The 24,886-nt window shown below is 37.4% G+C and overlaps 1 protein-coding gene across 9 annotated transcripts in view; it reads right to left on the reverse strand.

Moving 5' to 3' along the window:
* FKBP5 (FKBP prolyl isomerase 5) overlaps positions 1-24,886 on the reverse strand; it is a 117,312-nt gene that overhangs the window by 34,243 nt on the left and 58,183 nt on the right. For all 9 annotated transcript variants that reach the window (XM_045866772.3, XM_054505833.2, XM_045866776.3 and 6 more), the window contains 3 exons: positions 22,429-22,573; positions 5,257-5,399; positions 4,187-4,301 (listed from right to left, as the gene is read on the reverse strand). In XM_045866772.3, coding sequence (XP_045722728.1) covers positions 4,187-4,301; positions 5,257-5,399; positions 22,429-22,573 — 403 coding nt within the window. The remainder of the gene's footprint in view (positions 1-4,186; positions 4,302-5,256; positions 5,400-22,428; positions 22,574-24,886) is intronic.

Raw genomic sequence — 24,886 nt, forward strand, 5'->3', positions numbered from 1 at the left:
CTTCCTAACTCTGTTTGCTTAAGAGGTTCTAGAAGCAATAACATTCCATAGTATGAGTACACCTAGCACCCGGATCTTGCTTTCTAAATACCGTTCTCTAATAAAAGAAATCAGAGCTCCTTGGAGAAATGGCTGATTCCAGTCCCAGGGCAAGGAAGTTACAAAATGAGCCTAGAGCATCTTGTACCAAAAGTAAGGAAGTACTGGGGCACCTGGGTGGCTCAGCTGGTTAAGTCTCCAACTGTTGGTTTCAGCTAGGGTCATGATCTCAGGGTTGTGGGACTGAGCCCTGGGTCGGGCTCCGCATTCAGCATGGAGTCGGCTTGGGATTCTCTTCCTCTGCCCCGCCCCCTTGCTCACTCTCTCTAAAATAAATAAAATCTTTTTTAAAAATAATTTTTGAAAAGACTTTATTTATTCACTTAAGAGAGAGAGAGAACGAGTGCAGGGAGGGGGGGAGAGGCAGAAGCAGACTTCCCACTGAGCAGGGAGCCTGACATGGGGCTCAATCCCAGGACCTGGAGAGCATGACCTGAGTTGAAGGCAGATGCTTAACCATCTGAGCCATCCAAGCGCCCCATAAGTAAAATCTTAAAAAAAAAAAAAAAAGGTAAGGACGTGCTTAAAAACCAAAGGAGGTACGTTGAAAAGAACCTTCTAATGGCCAAACTTGGGACAATTTGAGCAACAAATAAGAATAGCAATGAGGGCGCCTGGGTGGCTCAGTCATTAAGCGTCTGCCTTCGGCTCAGGTCATGATCCCAGGGTCCTGGGATCGAGTCCCACATCGGGCTCCCTGCTCCGCGGGAAGCCTGCTTCTCCCTCTCCCACTCCCCCTGCTTGTGTTCCTGCTCTCGCTATGTCTCTCTCTGTCAAATAAATAAATAAAAAATCTTTAAAATAAATAAATAAATAAACTTAAAAAAAAAAACTTTTAAAAAAGAATAGCAATGAATAATAACCTACAGAATAAAATAAATTCTTATGAGTCCATACTATTATAAATAACTGAATAAACAGGGGAGGAGAGGCAGCTCTTCCTTATAGCAGAATTCCAATTAAATTGTAGAAGAACAATGGAAATAGAAAAATCACCATTAGGCAAATACTACAGTAATAACTGCTGCATACAAAAATCATTCATGGACACTAAAATCATCATGTGAAGGTGTGATGTAAAAGAAGATCTCGTCTCTGCATGGTCTTCTAGTAGTTCTCTCCCTATGAGATACTTAGTAAGGCAAAAATAGGAACTTTACAAAGGAGAAACATGGCAGACCCCAACTTAACCAAGGGACCCAAGTTAATATCATCACTATCATGTACCTCCTGATAATGATGAACTGAGAAGGGCACATCACCACTTATTTGGTATTTTTCAATAACTTCAGTTTAATCAGACAAACCCAAACTGAAGTAAATTCTATAACCAGCCAGCTGTCTTCAAGTGTTAAAGTCATGAAAATCACAGAAAGACTGATCAACTGTCACAGACTGGAGAGACTACTATTAGAGGGTCCTGAATCTGACCAAGGACCAGAAAAAGAACAACAGTGTGGGAACTGATGAAATTCACATAAGATCTGCAAAACAGTTAATAGTATTGCATCAAGGTTAATTTCCTGGCTTTGACAGAGGTACTGTGGTGAGGGAAGATGTGAATATTAGGGGAAGCTGGGTGAAGCATATAAGAGAATTCTCTGTACTAGTTTCACAGTTTGTCTATAAGTTGAAAATTATTTTAAAACAGAAAGCTCCCACTGAAATACTACATAATAAAGACTCCCACTGAAATTATTACTAAAAGCAAGATCTGATTTAATTTAGCCTGCCCCAAAGTGAACTCTGCAGTGGTAGCTTTGCGGCACTGTCTATAACTGGGGAAAGATCTTCCTTTTGTTTTGGTTGCCAAAAACCTCCAGTTTAAAAATATACATTATCAATTGTTGAATTTGGGGAGTTACTATATCATAGGGAAAAATATTTCTGTAAATGTTTGAAATTTTTCATAATAAAAAATTAAAATGTATGTTCTAGATAACCTTTTATGTACTTGCTAAAGATAATTTTCTATCATCCCTGTAACTTTCATAAACATTTAGAATTCTGTCATGGAATGTTCAGGACTAGAAGGACCATAGAAATCAATACATCTACCCCTGTGTCACCGGAAAGGAAGAAAGTTAACACCCAGAGAGGCAACGGCTAGTTAGAGTCAGCTGAAGCCAGAATCCTAGTTCTCACTCCTGGTCTAGGTATTTCTCCAACATTTGAGTTCCTCTTCATTTATTCCAAAACTTAACCACGAATGATAGCTACCTAAACACTTCAACTGCAATAGTACAGTAATACTACTTATAATTGTATCCAACTAAATGAATAACTCAATTTGAACTAATTTGCCAGACTCACAGAAACGAAACACGGGTCTCAAATAGTATATACAAAAGTAAAGATAAGAAAATCAACCATTTTAGTTTACAGTTCCAAATGAGCTCTTCACTTTAAATAGGCCTTTTATCAGAATTCATATTGCCATCCTTGTTTGGTGCTTTGATTGTTTTCTTAGTGGAAGTACTTTTCCATGTTTTTCTCACAACTCTTTTTTAAAGTACTTCAGCTCAGTGAGTGGCATCTTTCAAACATCTATCCATGCAGAGAGCATCTACCAAACACCAAATGTGTGTAAGGCACTGTAGGTGATGCTGGAAACAAAAAGATGAAGAAAGATTCTGGTCCTCAAGTTGTATACTGGGGGAAGGGGCAAACACTGATTATAGTATAGGGTACATGATGACAAATAGGGTACATGATGGTATACAGAACGTGCTCTGGGAGGGAGGAGGAGTGATCAGGTATCTCAGTCCTCAGTAGTATCCTTACTCCCAACTTAGCAAATGAAAAAATGGAATAGCTTTAAGTCACCCAATAAATGGCAAAGCAGAACTTGAAGCCAGATCTCCTAGAATAAAATGAACACTATTACCCAATTTAAAAAAAATTTTTTTTAATTCCTATGTTAATCCCCATACATTACATCATTAGTTTTAGATGTAGTGTTCCATGATTCATTGTGCGTTAACACCCAGTGCTCCATGCAGAATGTGCCCTCCTCAATACCCATCACCAGGCTAACCCATCCTCCCACCCGCCTCCCCTCTAGAACCCTCAGTTTGTTTTTCAGAGTCCATCATCTCTCATGGTTCGTCTACCCCTCCGATTTCCCCCCCTTCATTCTTCCCCTCCTGCTACCTTCTTTTTTTTTTTTCTCTTAACATATATTGCATTATTTGTTTCAGAGGTACAGATCTGAGATTCAACAGTCTTGCACAATTCACAGCGCTTACCAGAGCACATACCCTCCCGAGTGTCTATTACCCAGTCACCCCCTCCTTCCCACCCCACCCCCCACTCCAGCAACCCTCAGTTCACTATTATCCAATTTTGATCTAACTAAAATGAACTTTTTCTTCTTGAGGAAAGCCAGTGAAATGGGTTTGATAGCTCTGAAGTGCACTGCAATCTAACTGCTCTGTTTAGTTAACCCTGTAACCTTGGGCAATTTATGTAACTTCCCTGAACTCACTTTTCTCACCTGGGGATAATAAATCTTATCTTGTAAGGTTATTGTGAGAAATAAATGAATAAATATGTAAGGCAGCTAATACAGTTGCTGGCACACGAAGGAGTCCATAGACTTGGACTTGATGGATGGGATTACCTTTTATTCACTTTCTGGGTCTACAGAAGCTGGCACAGTACCTGGCATGGACATGCTGGATGAATATTTACCAAATAAAGTCACTATGAAATAAATGTTGAATTTAAAACTATTCTTGGGCTTGGGGGCGCCTGGGTGGCTCAGTCGTTAAGCGTCTGCCTTCGGCTCAGGTCATGATCCCGGGGTCCTGGGATCGAGCCCTGCATCGGGCTCCCTGCTCAGCGAGGAGCCTGCTTCTCCCTCTTCCACTCCCCCTGCTTGTGTTCCCTCTCTCGCTGTGTCTCTCTCTGTCAAATAAATAAAATCTTAAAAAAAAAAAAATTTTTAAAAACCCCAAAACTATTCTTGGGCTATATGCAATTGTTTATTACTATAAACAGATTTTTAGAAAGAAATCTCCATTTTATCCCCATAAATAGAACCCAATTTTTAAGGACTAAGTATTGCTGTCACAGCAATACTTACTTTCAACTGTTGCTCCTTCGTTTGGGTTTGAATATCCTTCTCCTTTCTGTTTGATTCTTCGGATAATGCCTCCATCTTCAAATAAATCCTCTCCTTTGAAATCAAGGAGCTCAATCTAGAAAGGAAAAAAGGATTTGGCTGAGAAAAGACCAAACAGAGCCAACTTAATATACTTAAAGACAAGGGCAACCAATTTTCCTTTCATTCTACAAAATAAAACTCTTTTATATTTATCTAATGCATCTCAGTTATTGGGAAAGTAGGAAAAAAGGAAGACTGCACTTTCAATAGCTGGAAAGAGCCTTCACGTAACGATAACGTCTAGGACTGCATCCTGTGGGGTTGCAGCGCAAAGACAGACAGGAAATACTAGGAAAGCTGCCTTGTGGGCACAAAGCCAGAGCTACAAGGTGCTGGCCCAGAACTGTTTTGTCTGACTCTAAAGGCCACCACCTTTCCACCCCAGATTCATGGAATTCCCTTTTTAAATGTAAAAATAAATCTTATGAATCAGGCCTAAGACCAAGTAAAGGTGTTTTTTACCTAGTTATGATGTTTCAGGCATTTCCTCCCTTAATTTTTTTTTTAATCAGATTTGGACAAATATATGTAATTCAACACAGGATGAATAACATTATCACCACCTACTGCTTCTAATGATTCAGAAGTGAGATCTGTGACAAATAGTAAGCCTGTTTAATATGAAAATATCTTACAATTTGGTTTAGGTACATTTCAACGCTTACCTCCCACGTTTCCAACCTGTCTTCTGGTCAATTTTGAGTATGTTATACTCACCCCACTGACCAGAATCTTTATTTCTTAAGCCTGGTGTCTTTTGTTTATTTGGATATGACCTTTCTGTGCCAGAAACACGTTTCTAAGAAAGCACTGGCACACACCCCTTGGGTTTGTGGGAAACAATTCAAGAAGCCAAGCTCCAAAATAAATAAGTTGGATCTGATTCTCAATAGCAAGCCTAGTTCCTTGTTCCTCTGCCCGTTTGTTGCTTCAGAGCCAGCACTATAGTAGAACATATGCTAACAAGGCAACATCACACACAGACTTACTTCAAAAAAGAGAGTTGCATTTGAGGGAATTTTGGGGAGACTGCCTGCTGAGCCATATGCATATTCTGGTTTGCAGAGTAAATGGCAGATCTCTCCTTTCTTCATGGTAGCCACCCCAATGTCCCATGCCTTGATGACTTGGCCTAAAAGAAAGAAAAATGTGGTTGAAACCTATAGGTCATATTTAAAAATATTTAACTCATAAAACACCAGTTCAAACAAATTTCCTATTCTTTTTACATTACACACTCAATAAGTAGTGGCTACAAAAGAACCTGGTAAAAGCCACCCACTAAGAAATAAATTGTGATTTTTGAGGGTGATCAGAGTAGATTCCCTGCTGAGAAGGATGAAAGTAGTATCAATTTCTAAATTGCTCAAAGATTGAATCTTTGAAAAGCGGCAGTAATATAATCTTTGAAATGTAGCTGGGTTGCAGTTGTTGCTTAATTTATAATTTCAACTATGAAAATAGGGCATTTTTCTAGGTATAGATAGAACAAAAATAGTGTGGAGTAAAATGGAATTTGTCCTAAGGAAGCTTATAATTTAGTTGGGTAGACAAAAACAACAAACAACTGAAGAAGTATGAACTGCATAAAAGGGTCCATGAAAGATGTCTTCTCAAAATTTAGAAAAAGGAAAAAAAAGTTTTGTTTTGCTTTTTTAAACAAAATGATTATGTGTTCTTTTGTCAAATCACAAGAATTACTGAACTCTAAACTTTTTTCCTACTTCCAGGAAACTAAAAGTTGACTTTACACCTCAACTGTAGAACTATATTAGCTTATATAATTGGGCTTTTTTTTTCTGTTTTATTTGACAAAGAGAGAGAGAGAGAGAGAGAGAAAGAGCACAGGCAGAGAGAGCGGAAGGCAGGGGGAGAGGAGAGGGAGAAGTAGGCTCCATCCCAGGCCCCTGATATCATGACCTGAGCTGAAGGCAGATGTTTAACTGACTGAGCCACCCAGGCGCCCCTAGCCAAAATAATTGTACTTATATATTACAGTAAGCAGTCTCAAATCCTTTGGGAAACAATAAAAAATGTAGGTGATCTAAAGGGATAAAATACAAAAATGAGGTACAATGTCAATCAAAAACTTAAGGACTGACAGCGAATTCAGGTAAACAATGAATCTCAGTGGAAGTGAGTTTTAAAAGAAGCTATTATCCTGAACTGAGAGAGGGTGATAGGAAATTAGAATAAGGGGAACTCTATACTGAAGTAGGTAAGTAGAGATGGATTAAGCATTCGTGACTTATAACTATAGCATGTCTTCATTAAGTATTACAATTTTTCAAAAGGTCAGATACTTATTTTAGTTAAAAATTTGTAAGTTATATATGCCTATTATTTAAGCACACACAAGAGAGAAACATATGAAGTGAAAGGGTATCCATTCCCTCCTTTTAAGAAGCCACTGTTGTTCCTTTTATATCCTTCCAGTGTGTGCTGTCACTTTTAAAAAAATTTAAGACACAAATGACCGCATATTTTACATTCAATTCGGCTTTTCATTTAATATATATCTTGGGGCACCGGTGTGGCTCAGTCAGTTGGGTGGTCAACTCTTGGTTTCAGCTCAGGTCATGATCTCAGAGACGTGAAATGGAGCTCTGAGTTGGGCTCCACACTGGGCATGGAGCCTGCTTGGGATTCTCTCTCTGCCCCGCCCCCCAAAATAATATATATCTTGATCTTTCTCCATCAGTAGAATAGAGGATATGCATTTTAGAGGTTAAAAGTGCAACCTGTTTTAACCTCAAACTATATGGATTCAAATACCAGGTCTGCCCCTTACAAGTGATGCACAAATTATTTAACCGCTGTGCCTCAGTTTCTCATCTGCAAAATATAGATAATAATAGTGCCTGCCATATAGTTGTTATAAGAATTATCAGATAAAATATGTCAAATGCATAGCATGGTGCCTGGCTTAATAAAGAACAGCAATCATTATCGGGGTGCCTGGCTGGCTCAGTCAGTAGAGCATGCGATTCTTGATCTCGGGGTTGTGAGTTCAAGCCCCATGTTGGATGTAGAGCCTACTTATAAAAATAATAATAAAAGGACAGACATCATCATCATAAATACAAAGAGACCTACCTCATTCTAAATGGCAGCATAATATTCTAGTCACTCTCCTATTGAGAAACAACAGTGTTCTAAATAAGGATATTTGTCCATATATGACTGTCTACTTTGTGCAAATATATTTGGAGGGTAAATTCCTAGAAATGCAAAGGTGATGTGCATTTTCAATTTTGATAGACATACTGCCCAAATGCTATAACATATTGCCCAAATGCTTCCAAAATGGCTATAACAATTTATATGTTCACACATGGTTCTACTGTGAAAACAGTCCAGAATCATCAGGCGAAATGTAAAGTCTGCTGTTGATAGGCTGGCTTTCCTGTCACTTAGACTGCTAGGTTTTAGAGGGGGCCCTCGAGAACATATTTTTTTTTTTACTATCGACTCTGATACTTTAAGACATACTCCTTCAGGAAATCTTCATATTGTGGGGGTTACTACTGTACAGGTGTTCAAGACATTTAGCCAATTACTGAGGAACAAAGGTAAAGCTATTAATACAAAGGTGGTCATTCTCTTCTTCCTTCCAAAGACCATGCAATGTAGGAAGAGAAAGATACATGCACAGTTTTTGTTTTAAGCAAAGCATGGTAAACACTAACAGAGTATAAACAAGGAGCTTTTGCTTTTGGGTGGGGATTAGAGCAATCAACAAAAGCTTAATTCAGAGATAAGGTCTACTACACTAGGCTTTAGAAGTCAGAAACATTAGCCTGTCAATTAAATCCATAGGAGCCTGAACCTAAAAAAAAAATCATGCCCGTGCCTTTGCTTTTTTTCTCGTTTGGGAACATAAAGCTTTTCTGACATTGAGCTTCCATTACTGAATGAAACACACTGAGCAAAGAGCCACACTGGTATTAACACAGGTATTTATTTCTAAAATTGCCAATCCAGGGACTCTTCTTAAGAAAAGTATTTCCCCTTGGGCGCCTGGGTGGCTCAATTGGTTAAGCATCTGCCTTCGGCTCAGGTCATGATCCCAGGGTCCTGGGATTGAGTCCTGAGTCGGGTTCCCTGCTCCACAGGGAGTCTGTTTCTCCCTCTGCCCCTCTTCCCACTCGTTCTCTCAATCTCTCTCTCTCTCTCAAATAATAAATAAATAAAATCTAAAAAAAAAAGTATTTCCCATTGTTGTGATGAGTACCAGGTGTTGTATGGGAGTGTTGAATCACTAAATTGTACACCTGAAACTAATATTACACTGTATATTAACTAAGTGGAATTTAAAAACTTTTTTAAAAGGAAAAAAAAATACTTCCCCCTGATTAAAAAAACATACAAAACAAACAAACAATAATAATAATATATACTCATCACAGAACACCTGGAAAGTATAGAAGAGCATAGAGAACAAAATTTAAAACCTCTGAAATCCCAGCATCTGGGGTAAACTGTCAATTTCCTGGTTCATTTCCTTCCAAATTATATATGTACACTTTGTTTGCACTTAAAATTTTTACATATTCATTCTTAAAATTCTGGTCATAGTTTATTTGGTTTTGTGATTTGCTCTTTACATTTCATACTATATGAGCATGTTTTCTTGTTAAGACTATCTGAAAAATTACTTTTAATAACTATATACTATTTCACCTTTGATTATAATTTCATCACTTCCATTAATAAACACTTTCTTCTTTTTTTTACTATTATAAAGTTTTAATGAACAATTTTGCACCTAAATCTTCATTCATGTAGTTTTTTTTTGTTTTTTTTTTGCATAGTAAAAGCCTGTTACCTGACAATCAGAACTATAGTTGATAGGTTAATTTAAAATGTTGCTTCGAGTGAGGAATCAAAAAAAGAACATATACATACCTCAAACTTTTTTTTACCTTAAAACATATCAAAGTATATTAATGCACTAATCTTTGTTACAAGGCCAACTCCTTGTCTGTGACTGTGGCTCTGGTGATAAAGAGTTCCACATTATCTTTATTGTATACATCATACTTATGATGTATCACTTCAATTTACAATGTGGGTTTCTTTAACTTCTGAGAACCAGAAGATACTTGTAAAGCAATCAGTACAAAGAACGCTTCTGGTAAAAATGTGTTCTGAATGGCCTACTTGTTTTTGCCTTTTACCCACCCCTAATTCAATAGCAATTCAAAAAACGTTTTTAGCATTTCACCTTAGTCTTTCCAAAAATGTTCAAGTTTTCATTGAAATAATCCCTCTTTCTTTCTACACTAATATAGGTGTTTTATATACGATCTAATTAAATTCTATAATTACAAAAAGCACAATGGATATAAACAGGTTTCAACTGATTCTTACTAAGAGGAAGAAAAAAGCTGCCCCTAACATCTGGAAACTGCTTGACACGACAGTTAGGCCTTAATGATGTCTGAAGCGGGCCTAGGGGAAGCTAGGCCACACTATTCTCCTGTTGGACATAAACAATCTCACAAAACATCAACATCAGACAAGGTCACTCTGAGACCATGAAAAAGTGAGACAAAACAAAAACACTTCAAAATTTTGTCTGGACAAAAAATAAGGTCATTGTGCAACCTACAAAACACCAAACATCCCCCTCTCCTGGCTGACAGGGGTGACTGCTGCTTGTCCAGCAGGTGTAGCTTCAGTTTCTGTCTATTCAGCCTGCCTCCTAGATAAGATTAAGATATCCAAAGAATCAGCCCACATCCTAACAATATCCCATCCAGAGCAAAGACCCTCTTCCTTATATAAGCCCAAATCCTATAATAAATCCTTTTGAACACTCCTACTGAAATACCCCACAATTTCCCATATGCATGTTCCCTCCCTACAACGAGTAATAGACCCAACTTGTTCAATGACAGCTATGTTCCCAGGGGTCTGTAGCTGGAGGCAAACTGGCTGAAGCAGAGTGTAGGACCACACCACAGAATAGGAAAACAGGAGTATCACTCAATATATTTGCAAACAGAATGGAGAGCATAATTAGTCTGGAGTTGATTAAGCAAGCTTCTACCATACTTTCTTAGGTTCAATTCCCAGAAGCAGAAATTATGGGGTCAAAGCATAAACATTTTAAGATTCTTAATCTTTAGGATCATAACTATAGGTATGATACACCAAGAATATAGAATTTGTTCTTACACTTGATCTGGACTTCAATTTTATTAGCTCAAACACAATTTATGAATTTTAGGAGTCCTATTTCATTTGTAACAATATCTGAAGTAAAAAAAATATATTTAAACAAATGTATAATGTAGCTATCCCTAAGTTCAAATGCTTTCTATATATACCTAACTGTAGGCAATTGGAAGTTTAAAAGTATACAAAAAGCCCAGTATAAAAGCAATGAACTGTACTTTTTTCTTCCTTCTGCAAAGTATAATCAAAGAATACATTTTAAAATACAAAATTTTGGGCGCCTGGGTGGCTCAGATGGTTAAGCGTCTGCCTTTGGTTCGGGTCATGATCCCAGGGTCCTGGGATCGATTCCTCCATCAGGCTCCCTGCTCAGTGGGGAGCCTGCTTCTCCTTCTCCCTCTGCCTGCCACTCCCCCTGCCTGTGCTTGTGCTCTGTCAAAAAAATAAATAACATCTTAAAAAAAAACCATAAAACTTCATAGGTTCAATGTAGGTTCATCAATTTTAACAAGTGTAGCACTCTGGTGGGGTATGTTAAGAGGGGAGGGGACGCTATGCATGTGTGAGTATGGGGCGTATATGGGAACTCTGTACCTTCTGCTCAATTTTATTGTGAACTTAAAAGTGCTCTAAAGTCTATTAAAAAATCATATTAACACATTTTAATGGAAGCAACCCAAGTGTCCATTGATAGATGAATGGATAAAGATGTAGATAAAGATAGATATATACACATACACACAATGGAATATTACTCAGTTACAAAAAAGAATGAAATCTTGCCATTTGAGACAATATGGATGGATCTAGACGGTATAATGCTAAGCGAAATAAGTCCGTCAGCAGGGCACCAGGGTGGCTCAGTCGGTTAAGTGTCCGACTCGATTTTGGCTCAGGTCATGATCTCAGGGTTGTGGGATCAAGCCCCGTGTTGGGCTCTGCACTGGGTGTGGAGCCTGCTTAAGATTCTCTCCTCTTAGTCCCGGGATCGAGTCCCGCATCAGGCTCCCTGCTCGGCGGGGAGTCTGCTTCTCCCTCTGACCTTCCTCCCTCTCGTGCTCTCTGTCTCTCATTCTCTCTCTCTCTCAAATAAATAAATAAAACCTTTAAAAAAAAATAAAATAAAAGATTCTCTCCTCTTGGGGCGCCTGGGTGGCTCAGTCGTTAAGCATCTGCCTGCGGCTCAGGTCATGATCCCAGGGTCCTGGGATCGAGCCCCGCATTGAGTTCCCTGCTCCGCGGGGAGCCTGCTTCTCCCTCTCCCGTTGGGGCTCCCCCTGCTTGTGTTCCCTCTCTCACTGTGTCTCTCTGTCAAATGAATAAATAAAATCTTTAAAAAAAAAAAAAAAGATTCTCTCCTCTCCCTGCCCCATCCCCCTCTCTCCCCCTCTCTAAAAAAAGAAAGAAGTCAGTCAAAGATAAATACCGTATGACTTCACTCATATGTGGAATTTAATAAAACAAATGAACAAAGAAAACAGACAATAAAAAAAAAAAAACCAAAACATCAAAACCAGACTCTTGAATATAGAGAACAAACTGGTGGTTACCAGAAGGAAGGTGGGTGGGGGTATGGGTAAAATAGGTGAAGGGGACTAAGAGTACACTTATCATGATGAGCACTGAATGTATAGAATTGTTGAATCACTATATTGTACACTTGACACTAATGTAACACTGTATGTTTATACTGGAATTCAAATAGATTTATAAAATAAAAAATTTAAAAATCATATAACACATTTTAAAATATAACATTTTAATTTAATCATGGAATACTTTCATCCACATTAAAACACAAAAAAATGTTAGAACATTCTAACTTTATTGATCTAAAACATTTTTAAAATTGTGGTAAAATACATACAAAATTTACCATCACAACCATTTTTAAGTGTGCAGATCAGTACTGTTAAGTATATTCACATTGTTGTACAACCAGTCTCTACAACTTTTTCATCTTGCAATGCTAAAACTCTACCCATTAAACAACTTCCCATTTCCTCCTGCCCCAAGCCCCTGCAAGACTTTTATTCTATTTCTGTGAATTTGATTACTCCAGATTCATCTAGATGTAAGTGGAATCATATAGTATTGTCTTTTTCCCCCCAGATATTATTTTTAAGCAATCTCTACACCCAACGTGGGACTTGAATTTACAACCCTGAGATCAAGAGTCACATGTTCTACCAACTGAGCCAGCCAGACTCCCCATATAGTATTTGTTTTTTCATGACTGGCTTTTTTCACTTGGTGTCCTCAAGTTTCTTTCTTTCTTTTTTTATTTAAAGATTTTATTTATTTATTTGACACACACAGAGAGAGAGAGAGCACAAGCAAGGGGAGCGGCAGAGGGAGAGGGAGAGGCAGGCCCTGCTGAGCAGCCCAATGCGGGGCTCGATCCCAGAACCCTGGGATCATGACCTGAGCCGAAGGCAGCCACTTAACCGACTAAGCCACCCAGGCTGATGAAAACCCTGTGTCCTCAAGTTTCATCAGTGTTGTCATATGTGTCAGAGTTCCCTCCTTTTTAAGGCTGAATAATATTCCTCTGTGAGTGCGAGAGAGAGAGAGAGAGAGAGAGAGAGAGAGAGAGAGAGAGAGAGAGACAAATTATCCATCATCTAAACATAAACACTTGGGTTGCTTCCATCTTTTGGCTATAATGAATAATGCTGCTATAAACATGAGAATGGAAGTATCTCTCTTTTTTTCCTAAGATTTTATTATTTATTTGTGAGATAGAAAGAGTACAAGCAGGGGGAGGAGCAGAGGCAGAGGGAGAAGCAGGCTCCCCACTGAGCAGGAAGCCCAATGCGGGGCTCAATCCCAGGACCCTGGGATCATGACCTGAGCTGAAGGCAGACACTTAACTGACTGAGCCACCCAGGTGCCCTCACTGCAGTTTTTACTTACATTTCCCTAATGATTGGTGATGTTAAGCATCTTTTCATATGTTAGTAGGTCATTTATATATCTTTGGAGAAATGTCTAAGTTCATTGCCCTTTTTATACCCGTTTATTTGGGGTTTTTCACTGTTGTTGAATTATAGGAGTTCATTATGTATTCTGGATATTAACCCCTTGTCAGATATGTGACAGTCTTCTATCCCTTAAGTTGCTTCTTCACTCTGTTATTAGATCCTTTGAAGCAGTTTTTAATTTTGATGTCCAATTTATGTATTTTTTTGTTGCCTGTTGCTTTTGGTGTCACATCCAAAAAATCACTGCCAAATACAATTTCATGAAGCTTTTCCTCTAAGTTTTCTTCTAAAAAAATGTAATTTTAGGTCTTGTATTTAGGTCTTTGATCCATTTTTTAGTTAATTTGTGTATATGGTGTAAAGGGTACAACTTTTCTCTTTTGCATTTGAATATCAAGCTTTCCCAACATCATTTATTTAAAAGACTGTCCTTTCTCTATTGATTGGTCCATATAAGTTTTAAATGTATGTATGCATTTGAAATATGAGCATACTTAAAATACTATAGGATGAAAGATGTACAGTATTATACAGAAAAACACTTCTTCATATGGGAATAGAAAAGGAGGACAAGAAAGATAAAATGTGTTCATTGTATAAGGGTTTCCTTTCAAAACATAAAAGCATAAGGCTTTCCTTTCAAAACACTTAAGTATAAGACTAGTCACTAATTTGAAAGGTTTCCTTTCAAAACACTTAAGTATAAGGCTAGTCACTAATAAGTTTCAGATAATTAAAAACGCATCTGATTCACTCCTGCTTTACCTTCATTGAAGGATTTCCAGGAGTTAGTAGCAATGTCTGCTCACTATTTTAACTCTATGTATATTTTGCTAATATTTTCTATTAAAAAAAGAAAATGCCATATCATTATAATATTGAGAATGTTTTCCTTTTTTCATACTAAAGCAACTTAGTCTTTCCTGTATATTTTTTCCTCTTATGAATTGTTTTAGTCTTATTTTAAAATGTCTTATAAAAGGGCTCTGATAATCATCTCCACTTCCTACCAAAAGTATCCAATTATGAATTGAATTAATTTACATTTTAAGATTCTTTTAAAGTGTTCATATGTCTTCTGTTATATTCATTTTTGCCATTTCTCTCATTACTAAGAAAACTGATCCCAGGATGATATCTCCCCATTCTCATGGCTTTATATTTTTAAAAATAGAGAGAGAAAATGGATATGGTAGCATAATCTGTCCTGGGATAGACTCATCAATATCAACTCTGCCAGGTTAAGCTGTTAGATACCTGAAGGCAGGAGTCATGTCTTGATTATTTTCTATTTCCCAAAGAACTATAACACTGTATTATTATACTCAATAAAGGAACAGAGTCCATGCTATAATTCTAATTTAAATGAAGTTAGAAATTTATTAGCTTCCCCCAGTTTATTCTTACCCTGCCTAAATCAGCTTCTCCCTAATATTTACTGAGCAATGGAAATCAAAAGCATTCCTCCTCCTCTATTGGAAAGTACCAGGTAAAGCCAAAAAAAGTACTTTCTCAAAGTTTGCTATCTTTCTGGCTCACACTTTTGGAGAGGGTTAGGAAAATTAAATATTTTGGCCTAAAAGCCTTCCTTCCAAATCCTGAATGCTTCTAAACTGCACGTAAACAAGCACAACAACAAAACAGATCTTAAGAACGTATTTAAGCAGGAGCAAGAGTATCAATAGAAATTTAAAAGGAGCACATGGCTAAACCACACACAAGCCACAGGAACAGGAAGTTGGTTGCACAGGTACCCATTACTAGTAGTACTTTACTAGTTGTAAAATGTCAAGGCTTAAACTGCATGAAAAAAACCACATTTCAATTAAAAAAAAAACAACACCTTTCAAAATAGGAATTCAGCCCATAATATCAAGCATGTAATAGCAAAAATTTTGCTTTTGATAAATCTCATTAACTCCATCATTCCTGTGAGAAAAGTGTCTGGTGTACGGCAGGCACTCAGGAAATTCTGCTGGACCAGGACCTACTTTGTTTTTGTACCTGGTTTGAGGTAGTTTTAAACCTTAAGATCTAATATAACTTGAAAGAGATTGCTTGGGTTTGAATCGTGGCCCTACCACTTTACTGTATAACTTTGGGTTAATTGCTTCATCTCCCTGACCATGGTCTCCTCATACGTAAACAAACAAACAAACAAACAAAAAACAGAACCAAATGAAAACAAAAGTGGCTAATTATGGTAGGCACCTAAACCATAAAAAAAAATTAGCAAAGTGGATTTCATCAAAATTAAAAACTTTTGTTCCTATAAAGGCAAGCCAAACACTGTGAGAACATACTTGCAATAATCTGATAAAGTGCTTGTTGTGTTGAACACAATTCAATAAAAAGACAGGCAACTGATTTTTGTAAACTGTCAAAAACAACAGATACTTCACAAAATATACAAATGCCCACTAAGCACAGGAAAAGATACCCTCAATCTCACTAGTGAAATGCAAATGATGACCAAAATGAGATACCATTTCACGCCCATTAGAATGGCTACAGTTAAAAAGATTGACTACACTAAGAGCTGGCAAGGATACGAAAAACTTAAACTCCCATGCAGTGCTGGTGCAAATGCAAAATGGTATGGCAACATCTTATAAACATATACTTACTATATGACCAGTAAGTCCACTCTTGGGCATTTACCCAAAATACATGAAAACATATACCCTCACAAAGACATGAATGTGAATGTTCATAAAAACATTGTTCATAATAGCCCCAAACTCCAATGTCCAATTTCTTTTTTTTTTAAAGATTTTATTTATTTGTCAGAGAGAGAGAGAGAAAGTGCACAAGGAGGGAGAGTGGCAGGCAGAGGGAGAAGCAGGCTCCCTGCTGAGCAAGGAGCCCAATGCGGGGCTCCATCCCAGGACCCTGGGATCATGACCTGAGCTAAAGGCAGATGCTTAACCCACAGGCAGGCATCCCTCCAGTGTCCAATTTCTGAATGGGTGAACAAATTTCCATACTGTGGAATACTACTTAGCAATTCAACATTCATGAATCTCAAAATCATTATGATAAGTGAAACAGGTGAAGTACCAAAAATGACATGATTCCATTTATATCAAATTCTAGAAAAGGCAGAAGTATAGTAACATAAACCAGATTGGTGACTGCATGGGGCCCAGAGTCTGGGAAGGACAGAGACTGCAAAAGGACATGAGAAAACTTTTCAGGGTGAGGAAACTGATCTATATTTTGATTGCGGTGGCAGTTATACAACTATTACCAAAATTCATCAAGTTGTACCTTTCTTAAAAAGGTAAATTTTATAAAGGCAAATACGACCTCAATTAAAAAAAACTCAAAAACTCTTAGAACAAACATTAATATGATTGATTGTCACCTAACCGATCCTAAATAGACTGTACAAAGAATCTAAAAAATAATAATAGGATTGGTGTGAGGATTAAATGAGATAATGCACATAAGGCCCTTAGCCTGGCATTGCAAGCACTTAAAAAGTATTAGCTATTAGTCTTTAATATATATTTTCTCCCCCTTACTCTAATATGCTAATAACTAAATTAACAATTGGTTTTACTAGTGATCATGGGTCATCATGCAGGAAAGAAGATTATATTAATGTTACAGGCAGACTGCTGATATTACTTCATTATAGTTTAATCTCAATAGTAAGAGGGAAGTATAGGTATATGAAGAATCCAAAATGATCGGTTTCTTTGTTTCTCTTCTCAAATCTAGGGGAAGAATATAACAGGAGTTTTACCTTCATAATTCCCAGCCATGTCTGTCACATACCAAGAACACCAAAAACAACTTCAGTGAAGCAGCCCTCTCTAAGAAATCACCAGACCTTGATAAGGGCGGGTGGGGGAGGGGCAGAGCCTTAGCGTGCTTGGATTTACTTTGAAGAACTAAAAGAAATAATTCTTTCATCCCCCAAATCTATCCCTTCCCAATTTTACTGATAATATATTTGTTGGAGGGAGGGAGGGGGGAAAAACCAGAACTTCTACCATGGAAGTATATTGGAAAATCCTGAGTCCTTATTTCAACTTCTTTTAAAATGAATTATGAACACAGTTCTAGGAATTCAGAACATGTAAGATTTAGTTAAGAAAACCCAATGAGGGAAACCACCATCTCTTCATTCTAATTTGTGTAACATATTCTGAAATAGTAATAATTGGTTGTCTTAGATTGATTCAGTTTTGTCTTTCCAGACTTTCTGAGGCTAAAAAAGATGGTTAAGCATTATTTCAAAGAGTTTGTATGCAGGCATACGTAGTAAATAGCATTAACACCCAAACTGCTATAGTACAGTTTTTGCCATTCCACTAGAAAGCCAATAATCCTAACACTGTAACAACAGTAATAAACACGTGAGTGCTTACTACGTGCTAAGCAATGGTGTGCAATATCTTATTTATTCTTCAATATACAACAGTATATATTATCATTATTGTGACTTTACCAATGAGGGAAGTAAGGCACAGAGTTTAACAGATGGCACAGAAAGAGCAACAGACACATATACACAACCTGTATGTAAAGCTCAAATGCATGTGGATGTATATATGTACATATATATGGTATGTATATTTTTATGGCAATTTTTTACAGATAAGCACTCATAATTCTATTTTAAATACTGAAGTCACAATAGAATCCCCAAATTAGTGTGACTTTCCACTGAAACATTTTATTTATTTATTTATTTACTTACTTACTTACTTACTTACTTACTTATTTGACAGAGAGAGAGAGGGGGAACACAAGCAGGGGGAGTGGGAGAGGGAAAAGCAGGTTTCCTGCTGAGCAGAGAGCCTGATGCGGGGCTCGATCCCAGGACCCTGGGATCATGACCTGAGCCGAAGGCAGACGCTTAATGACTGAGCCACCCAGGCGCCCCCCCACTGAAACATTTCTATTTATTCCCTTGGGAGAGGTGAATTTTAAAGGATCAAGAGAGCTCAATATACAATATGCTACAGTCCATTTATATTATTTTTCTTCAGTTTGATGAAGTAGCTACTGCTATAACATATAGGCTTTATGCTGTAAACTGCCTAACCAATGTTTCTTGCTTTACAGTCACCTGAGCACATTATGCTACAGAACTTTTACCGCAAATATATTGCTCTATTCTCATATTTCTAATTATCATCTTAAGGGGGCCTCTAAAGGTTCTGTCATTGTTTTGGTTTTTAGTCTTTTACACAGTTTTTGTTCCTGTACTCTTTACAGAAGGTACAAGAATGGAATCATAGCCAGGATTACTCTTAAAGCTTTTCCATAGGAACCCTCCTACACTGTTGGTGGGAATGCAAGCTGGTGTAGCTACTCTGAAAAACAGTATGGAGGTTCCTCAAAAAGTTGAAAATAGAGCTACCCTACGACCCTGCAATTGCACTACTGGGTATTAACCCCAAAGATCCAAATGTAATGATCGGAAGGGGTACCTGCACCCCAATGTTTATAGCAGCAATGTCTACAATAGCCAAACTATGGGAAGAGTGTACATGTCCATCAACAATGAATGATAAAGAAGATGTGGTACACACACACACACACACACACACACAATGGAATATTATGCAGCCATCAAACCCCCCCCCAAAACAAAATCTTGCCATTTGCAACGACGTGGATGGAACTAGAGGGCATTATGCTAAGCGAAATAAGTCAATCAGAGAAAGACAACTATCATATGATCTCACTGATACGAGGAATTTGAGAAACAAGACAGAGGATCATAGGAGAAGGGAGGGAAAAATGAGACAAGGCGAAACCAGAGAGGGAGACAATAAGAGACTCTTAATCTCAGGAAACAGAGGGTTGCTGGAGTGGAGGGGGGTAGGAGGGATAGGGTGGCTGGGTGATGGACATTGGGGAGGGTATGTGCTATGGTGAGTGCTGTGAATTGTATAAGACTGATGTATCATAGACCTGTACCCCTGAAACCAATAATACATTATATGTTAATAAAAAAAAAATGAGCAAAAAAAAAAAAATAAAGCTTTCCATAGATGAGCAGGGAAGGTTAGGTGGCTTACTCATGTTAAAATGACACAGGAAAGAGTGAAAACAGGAACCTGTGGCTTCCTAACACCCAGGTGGATGCTCCTCTCCCCATGAGACCACACTCTCTAGATAGGTGTGTCATAGGTAGCAAGTCAACCGGAAGTCACCTATTTTATCTTGGCTCAAAATTCTAGGAAACATAAAAGACTCATTCATCAGAGGGTAGTTTATTAAGAATATGTGGGTAGAGAAGATGGTAGCATTAAGTTCCCAGCAATTTCTTTATTCTTAGCAAGTCTTAAGACTACTTGCAAAGATAGCTGCTGAGAGAAGGTATGTTATCTTAAATCCATCAACTTCTTCAAGAAAGAAATTCAAAGGGTACAGTAAGAATCTGGGGCGGGGCAGTGGGAACAGTGATGTCTAAGACGTCTGATGAGGCCATTTACTCTGAGATCATCTCAATTAAATACTGATGCCACAGCCATGCTGGTGGCACTGAAGGTTCACATCCCTAAATCAACAAAAAGACAAATTCTAATTTAACTGTCAACATTATCTGCTTTATCAAGAGAGAGAATCTGTATTTGATTTTGATTGGTATCATACTGAAAGACAAGATTAATCTCACGTGACCACTAACTCACTAAAGACCCAAAGGAGAAGGGAGCAGTGGTGTAGCCAGCTCCAGAGCATGGAGAGAGCATAGTTGGACAGGAAGCAGACGTCACCATGACCTATGCCTATGAGTGCCAGGAAGGGAGAGGAGAAGAGAGGCAGAAAGAGTTTAACTCCATAGTTCCTCATCTGCTGTTTCCTTTCCCAGATCCATGCTTAGTTAACAATTCATCTCAGAAAAAGAAAGGGATTATCGTCAACACTGAGCCATGATGGTGGATGGAGGATTACTCCTTTTCTCTCACACTCAATCTGGGAGCGAACTAGAAGTCTGTTATAGCTGTAGCAGATATGAATAAAAAAACATTGGTAATTTAGCCACTTTCTTTTTTTTTGAAGTATTTTTTTTATTTATTTGACAGAGAGAGAGAGAGAACACAAGCAGGGGGAATGGCAGGCAGAGGGAGAGGGAGAAGCAGGCTCCCCGCTGAGCAGGGAGCCTGACACGGGGCTCAATCCCAGGACCCTGGGATCATGACCTGAGCCGAAGGCAGACACTTAACCAACTGAGCCGCCCAGGGGCCTCTAGCCACTAATTTTCAACAAGCCACATGGCCCACAAAGTTCAATTTGATGTATGGGCTATTATTCTCCTTATAAGACTGAAAAAAAAAAATACTAAATTAACTAAAGACATTTAAAAGCATTTGAAAATAAATTAGTATAAGTCACATTTAAGACCTGAAAATAGTAGTTCTCAGCCTTTTTTCCTCAGGACCCTCTTTACATCTTAAAAACTGAGGGCTCTAAGGAACTTCTGTTTATCTATCTATTGATATTTACCACATTAAAATTAAAGAAAATCACTATTTACCAAATTCACTGAAAAATAGTAATAACCTCATTATATGTTAACACAAGTTATTTTTATGAAAACTATATTTTAAAAAATTTATTAGTGAGAATGGTATTGTTTTATAAATTTACAAGTGTAAAATGTGTCTAACAATAAAAGACATTTTTTGCATTCATCTGTTGCAATTCTGGCTTAAGTCTGCAGAAAAAATCCAAACCCACAAAGATAGATTGGAAAAGGTAGGAGTACTTTAATAGCCTTTTCAGATAATTATGAATATAATTATCTGATATGACATCAAAGCTGGACAAGTGGTAGTTTCATAAAGGTTAGCTGCAATGTGGAATCTGAAAGCATATCAATGAACTTTTCATATCATACTACATTAAAATCCACTGGTCTAGCTTGTGCAATGAATGGATCTTTTAGTCATGCATGATTCTGTAACATCTAGTATTGGTGGAAAAATATTGGTTCACTGAATTACATAGATCTTCCAAATGTTAACACATTTCATTAGATAATATTTTTTAAATCACATTCATTAAAACCCACTGATCTCATCAGAAGTCTTTTAAGTTTTGGAAAGCTGCCAAGCTCACAGTGGCAGATACGCATTTCCCAAAACTGTAATTTTCATTTGAAAACTCGATGGCAAGAAATATTGTCTGTTGTTTTCCTTGAAGTGACAGGCTCACTTCATTCATTTTTAAGAAAGTATCTGCCAAATACCAAATAATCAAGTCTAAATAACAACAGTTTGCCCTTTCAAATAAAACTCGTGTTTTTTTCAAAAAATGTACTCAAGTTAAGTGCACAAGTGCTTCTCCATGAGATAACCACTACACCTGGGTATGCAGAAGTGCTCAAGGTGTGCTTCCTATCTGTCACAAAGCAGCAAAACAATGTGAAACTCAAGGATTAGGATTTAATAAAATTAGTATTTTTTACACTTTGTCAAGGACATTAAGTGAAACTGGCTTCCCTTCTTTTTCTTATTTACACAGTGAGTGAGGGCAGCGAAGCATAAATGATTACTGGTAGAGCTTGGTGCTGCGCCTAGATTTGTGCCGGGGCACCAGCAGCCTCTACCACTGCAGCTTGGGCACCTTCCATGCAAGTGTCAACACAGTAAAAATATAAACAATGTCTTAGTATTATTAAGAAAACAATTTTGACATTACGGACCCCCTAAAAAATCCACTAGCTCCTATATGGGATCGACTAGCTCCTATACGATATAAATGGCAATAAATCCAAGCAAGACACAACTCAAAAACACCACCTCTGGGCGCCTGGGTGGCTCAGTTGGTTAAGCGACTGCCTTCAGCTCAGGTCATGATCCTGGAGTCCCGGGATCGAGTCCCGCATCGGGCTCCCTGCTCGGCAGGGAGTCTGCTTCGCTCTCTGACCCTATCCCCTCTCATGTGTTCTTTCTCTCTCATTCTCTCTCTCTCTCTCAAATAAATAATAAAAAAAATCTTTAAAGAAAAAAAAACACCACCTCTTACCTTTGCCAAGACTAAAGACAAATGGTTCATTTCTATCATGACTGGAATCAAACTTCGTTCCATTTGACAATTTCCCTTTGTAATGGACAAAAACTTTGTCTCCAATCATTGGTGTTTCCTCACTATTCCCCACTCTTTTGACAATCTAGAAAAGACAAACATCAAGAAAAAGGAGCTGGTTTTATTCTAATCAGAGAATAAAAAGGTTGCACAGTCCATTTCACATTACCCAGGCAGATTTACAAATAATTACGTCCTTTCTAAAGGCTTCCTTCCCAGTTCTCTCAATAACCCTCACTCTTAGAAAACTGTCCTGTACTACTCTCAATCTTTAATGCTATATTTAATTATTTCCTCAAAATAACATAATAAGGGGCACCTGGTGGCTCAGTCATTAAGCATCTGCCTTCAGCTCAGGTCATGATCCCAGGGTCCTGGGATCGAGCCCCACATCGGGCTCCCCGCTCAGCGGGAAGCCTGCTTCTCCCTCTCCCTCTGCCCCTGCTTGTGTTCCCTTTCTCACTGTGTCTCTCTCTGTCAAATAAATAAACAAAATCTTTAAAAAAAAAAATAACATAATAATATAACCAATAAATCCTGCTTCATGCTTTGACACTAAAATCTCTCAAAACACAGAGCTAGTTCATACACAAACTAAATTAGACCAAAAAGATTAGTGGACTTTCAAAACCATTCAAAAAGAAGTCTAAAGCAAAGTTACAAAGGTGAGATTTTATTTACTTCCCTCCTTTGCTAAAAACATTACCTTTTGACTAGATTCCACTAGTTTGGTTTAATTTAAAAAGCTCAATTTTCGGGTAGAACAGATTATACTTCTTATTATGTGTCAATTATTTAATGTGTAAAAAACAGTATCACTGCATAGTTTGATATGATACTGAATAACTTGTTTTCTAGTAAAGCAAATGCCAAAAAAGCTCCAGGCTGAAAAACAGTTAGCTGTCATAAAATCCAGTATATTTATTTTGTTCTTGGCAGAGCAGACCACTAATGCAGTTGGTCAGTTCTGGGAAAAGAAAATCAAATCCAGGCATGTGGTGGTATAATTTATTCTGTCAATCACCTATGCCATATTAATCATTTTTATTAGATAACAGAGGATGGTAGCTAATATCCAAGAAACATCATTTTAGGGTAAGAGTCTGAATTTTTATACAAAGAATTCAATTATTCACTCTTAAATTCTTTAAGATGTATCCTCCCAGCCCCACCCTCATATTAGCACATAAACACCATAAACTTATATTCTACAACTTTCTTAGTTCAAAAGTCCAGACATTCTTACAAGGAAAAGAATCATTACTGAGACTCCACCAAAAACCTGTTAGAACTAATCAATGAGTTCAGTAAAGTGGGAGGATACAAAATCAACACACAGAAATCAGTTGTGTTTCTATATACTGGTAACAAGGAAATAACTGAAAAAGAAATAAAAAAAAACAATCTCAGAAATGCAAATCAAACCCACAAGATACCACCTCACCTGTTAGAATGGCTATGATCAAAAAGACAAGAAATAGTAAGTGCTGGCAAGGTTGTAGGGAAAAGGGAACACTCATGTACTGGTGGTGGGAACGTAACTGGTGTAGCCACTGTGGAAAACAGTGTGAAGGTTCCTCAAAAAATTAAAAATAGAACTACCATATGATCCAGCAATTCCACTTCTGGGTATTTCTCCAAGGAAAATGAAAACACTAGTTCAAAAAGATATATGTACCACCATGTTCAGGGAAGCACTATTTACAACACTTAAGCTATGCAAACAACCTAAGTGTCCACAGATAGATGAGTGGATAAAGAAAATGTGGTACATATATACACAGTGAAATGTTAATTCAGCCATAAAAAAGAATAAAATCTTGCCATCTGTGACAACATGGAAGGACCTTGAGAGCATTATGTTAAGTGACAGAGAAATACAAATCCTGTATGATCTCACTTATATGTGGAATCTAAAAAAGCTGAACTCACAAAAACAGAGAGTAGAATGTTAGTTGCTAGGGGCTCTGGATTGGGAAAAATAGAAGATGTGAAGAGTTACCTTAAGGAGATACTTTAAGGATAATATTTAGTCTTGATTCATTTTAAAAATATAAGCTCCACAATATAATTTTACCCTCCTGAGATAGTCATTGACTTCCCAGATATGCCTTGGTCTTAAAAAATAATAATAATATGCAAACAATGAATCATGGAACACTACATCAAAAACTAATGATATACTGTATGTGACTATGTATGTGACTAACATAATAAAATGTTTTTTAATAAAATAAAATAAATTTTTATATTTTATATTTTTATTTTTTAATATTTTATATTTATATATATGAGATTACTATAGATAAGGCACTGTGCTAAACGCTTTATATAATCCCAATAACTGTATGAGGTAGGTAGTAGTGTTCCAATATTACAAATGAGGAAATTTCATCAC

Source organism: Mirounga angustirostris, unplaced genomic scaffold, assembly GCF_029215605.1.
Source record: "Mirounga angustirostris isolate CCGP_5_RB_7025 unplaced genomic scaffold, mMirAng1.0.hap1 SCAF_8, whole genome shotgun sequence".
Classification (NCBI taxonomy): Eukaryota; Metazoa; Chordata; class Mammalia; order Carnivora; family Phocidae; genus Mirounga; species Mirounga angustirostris.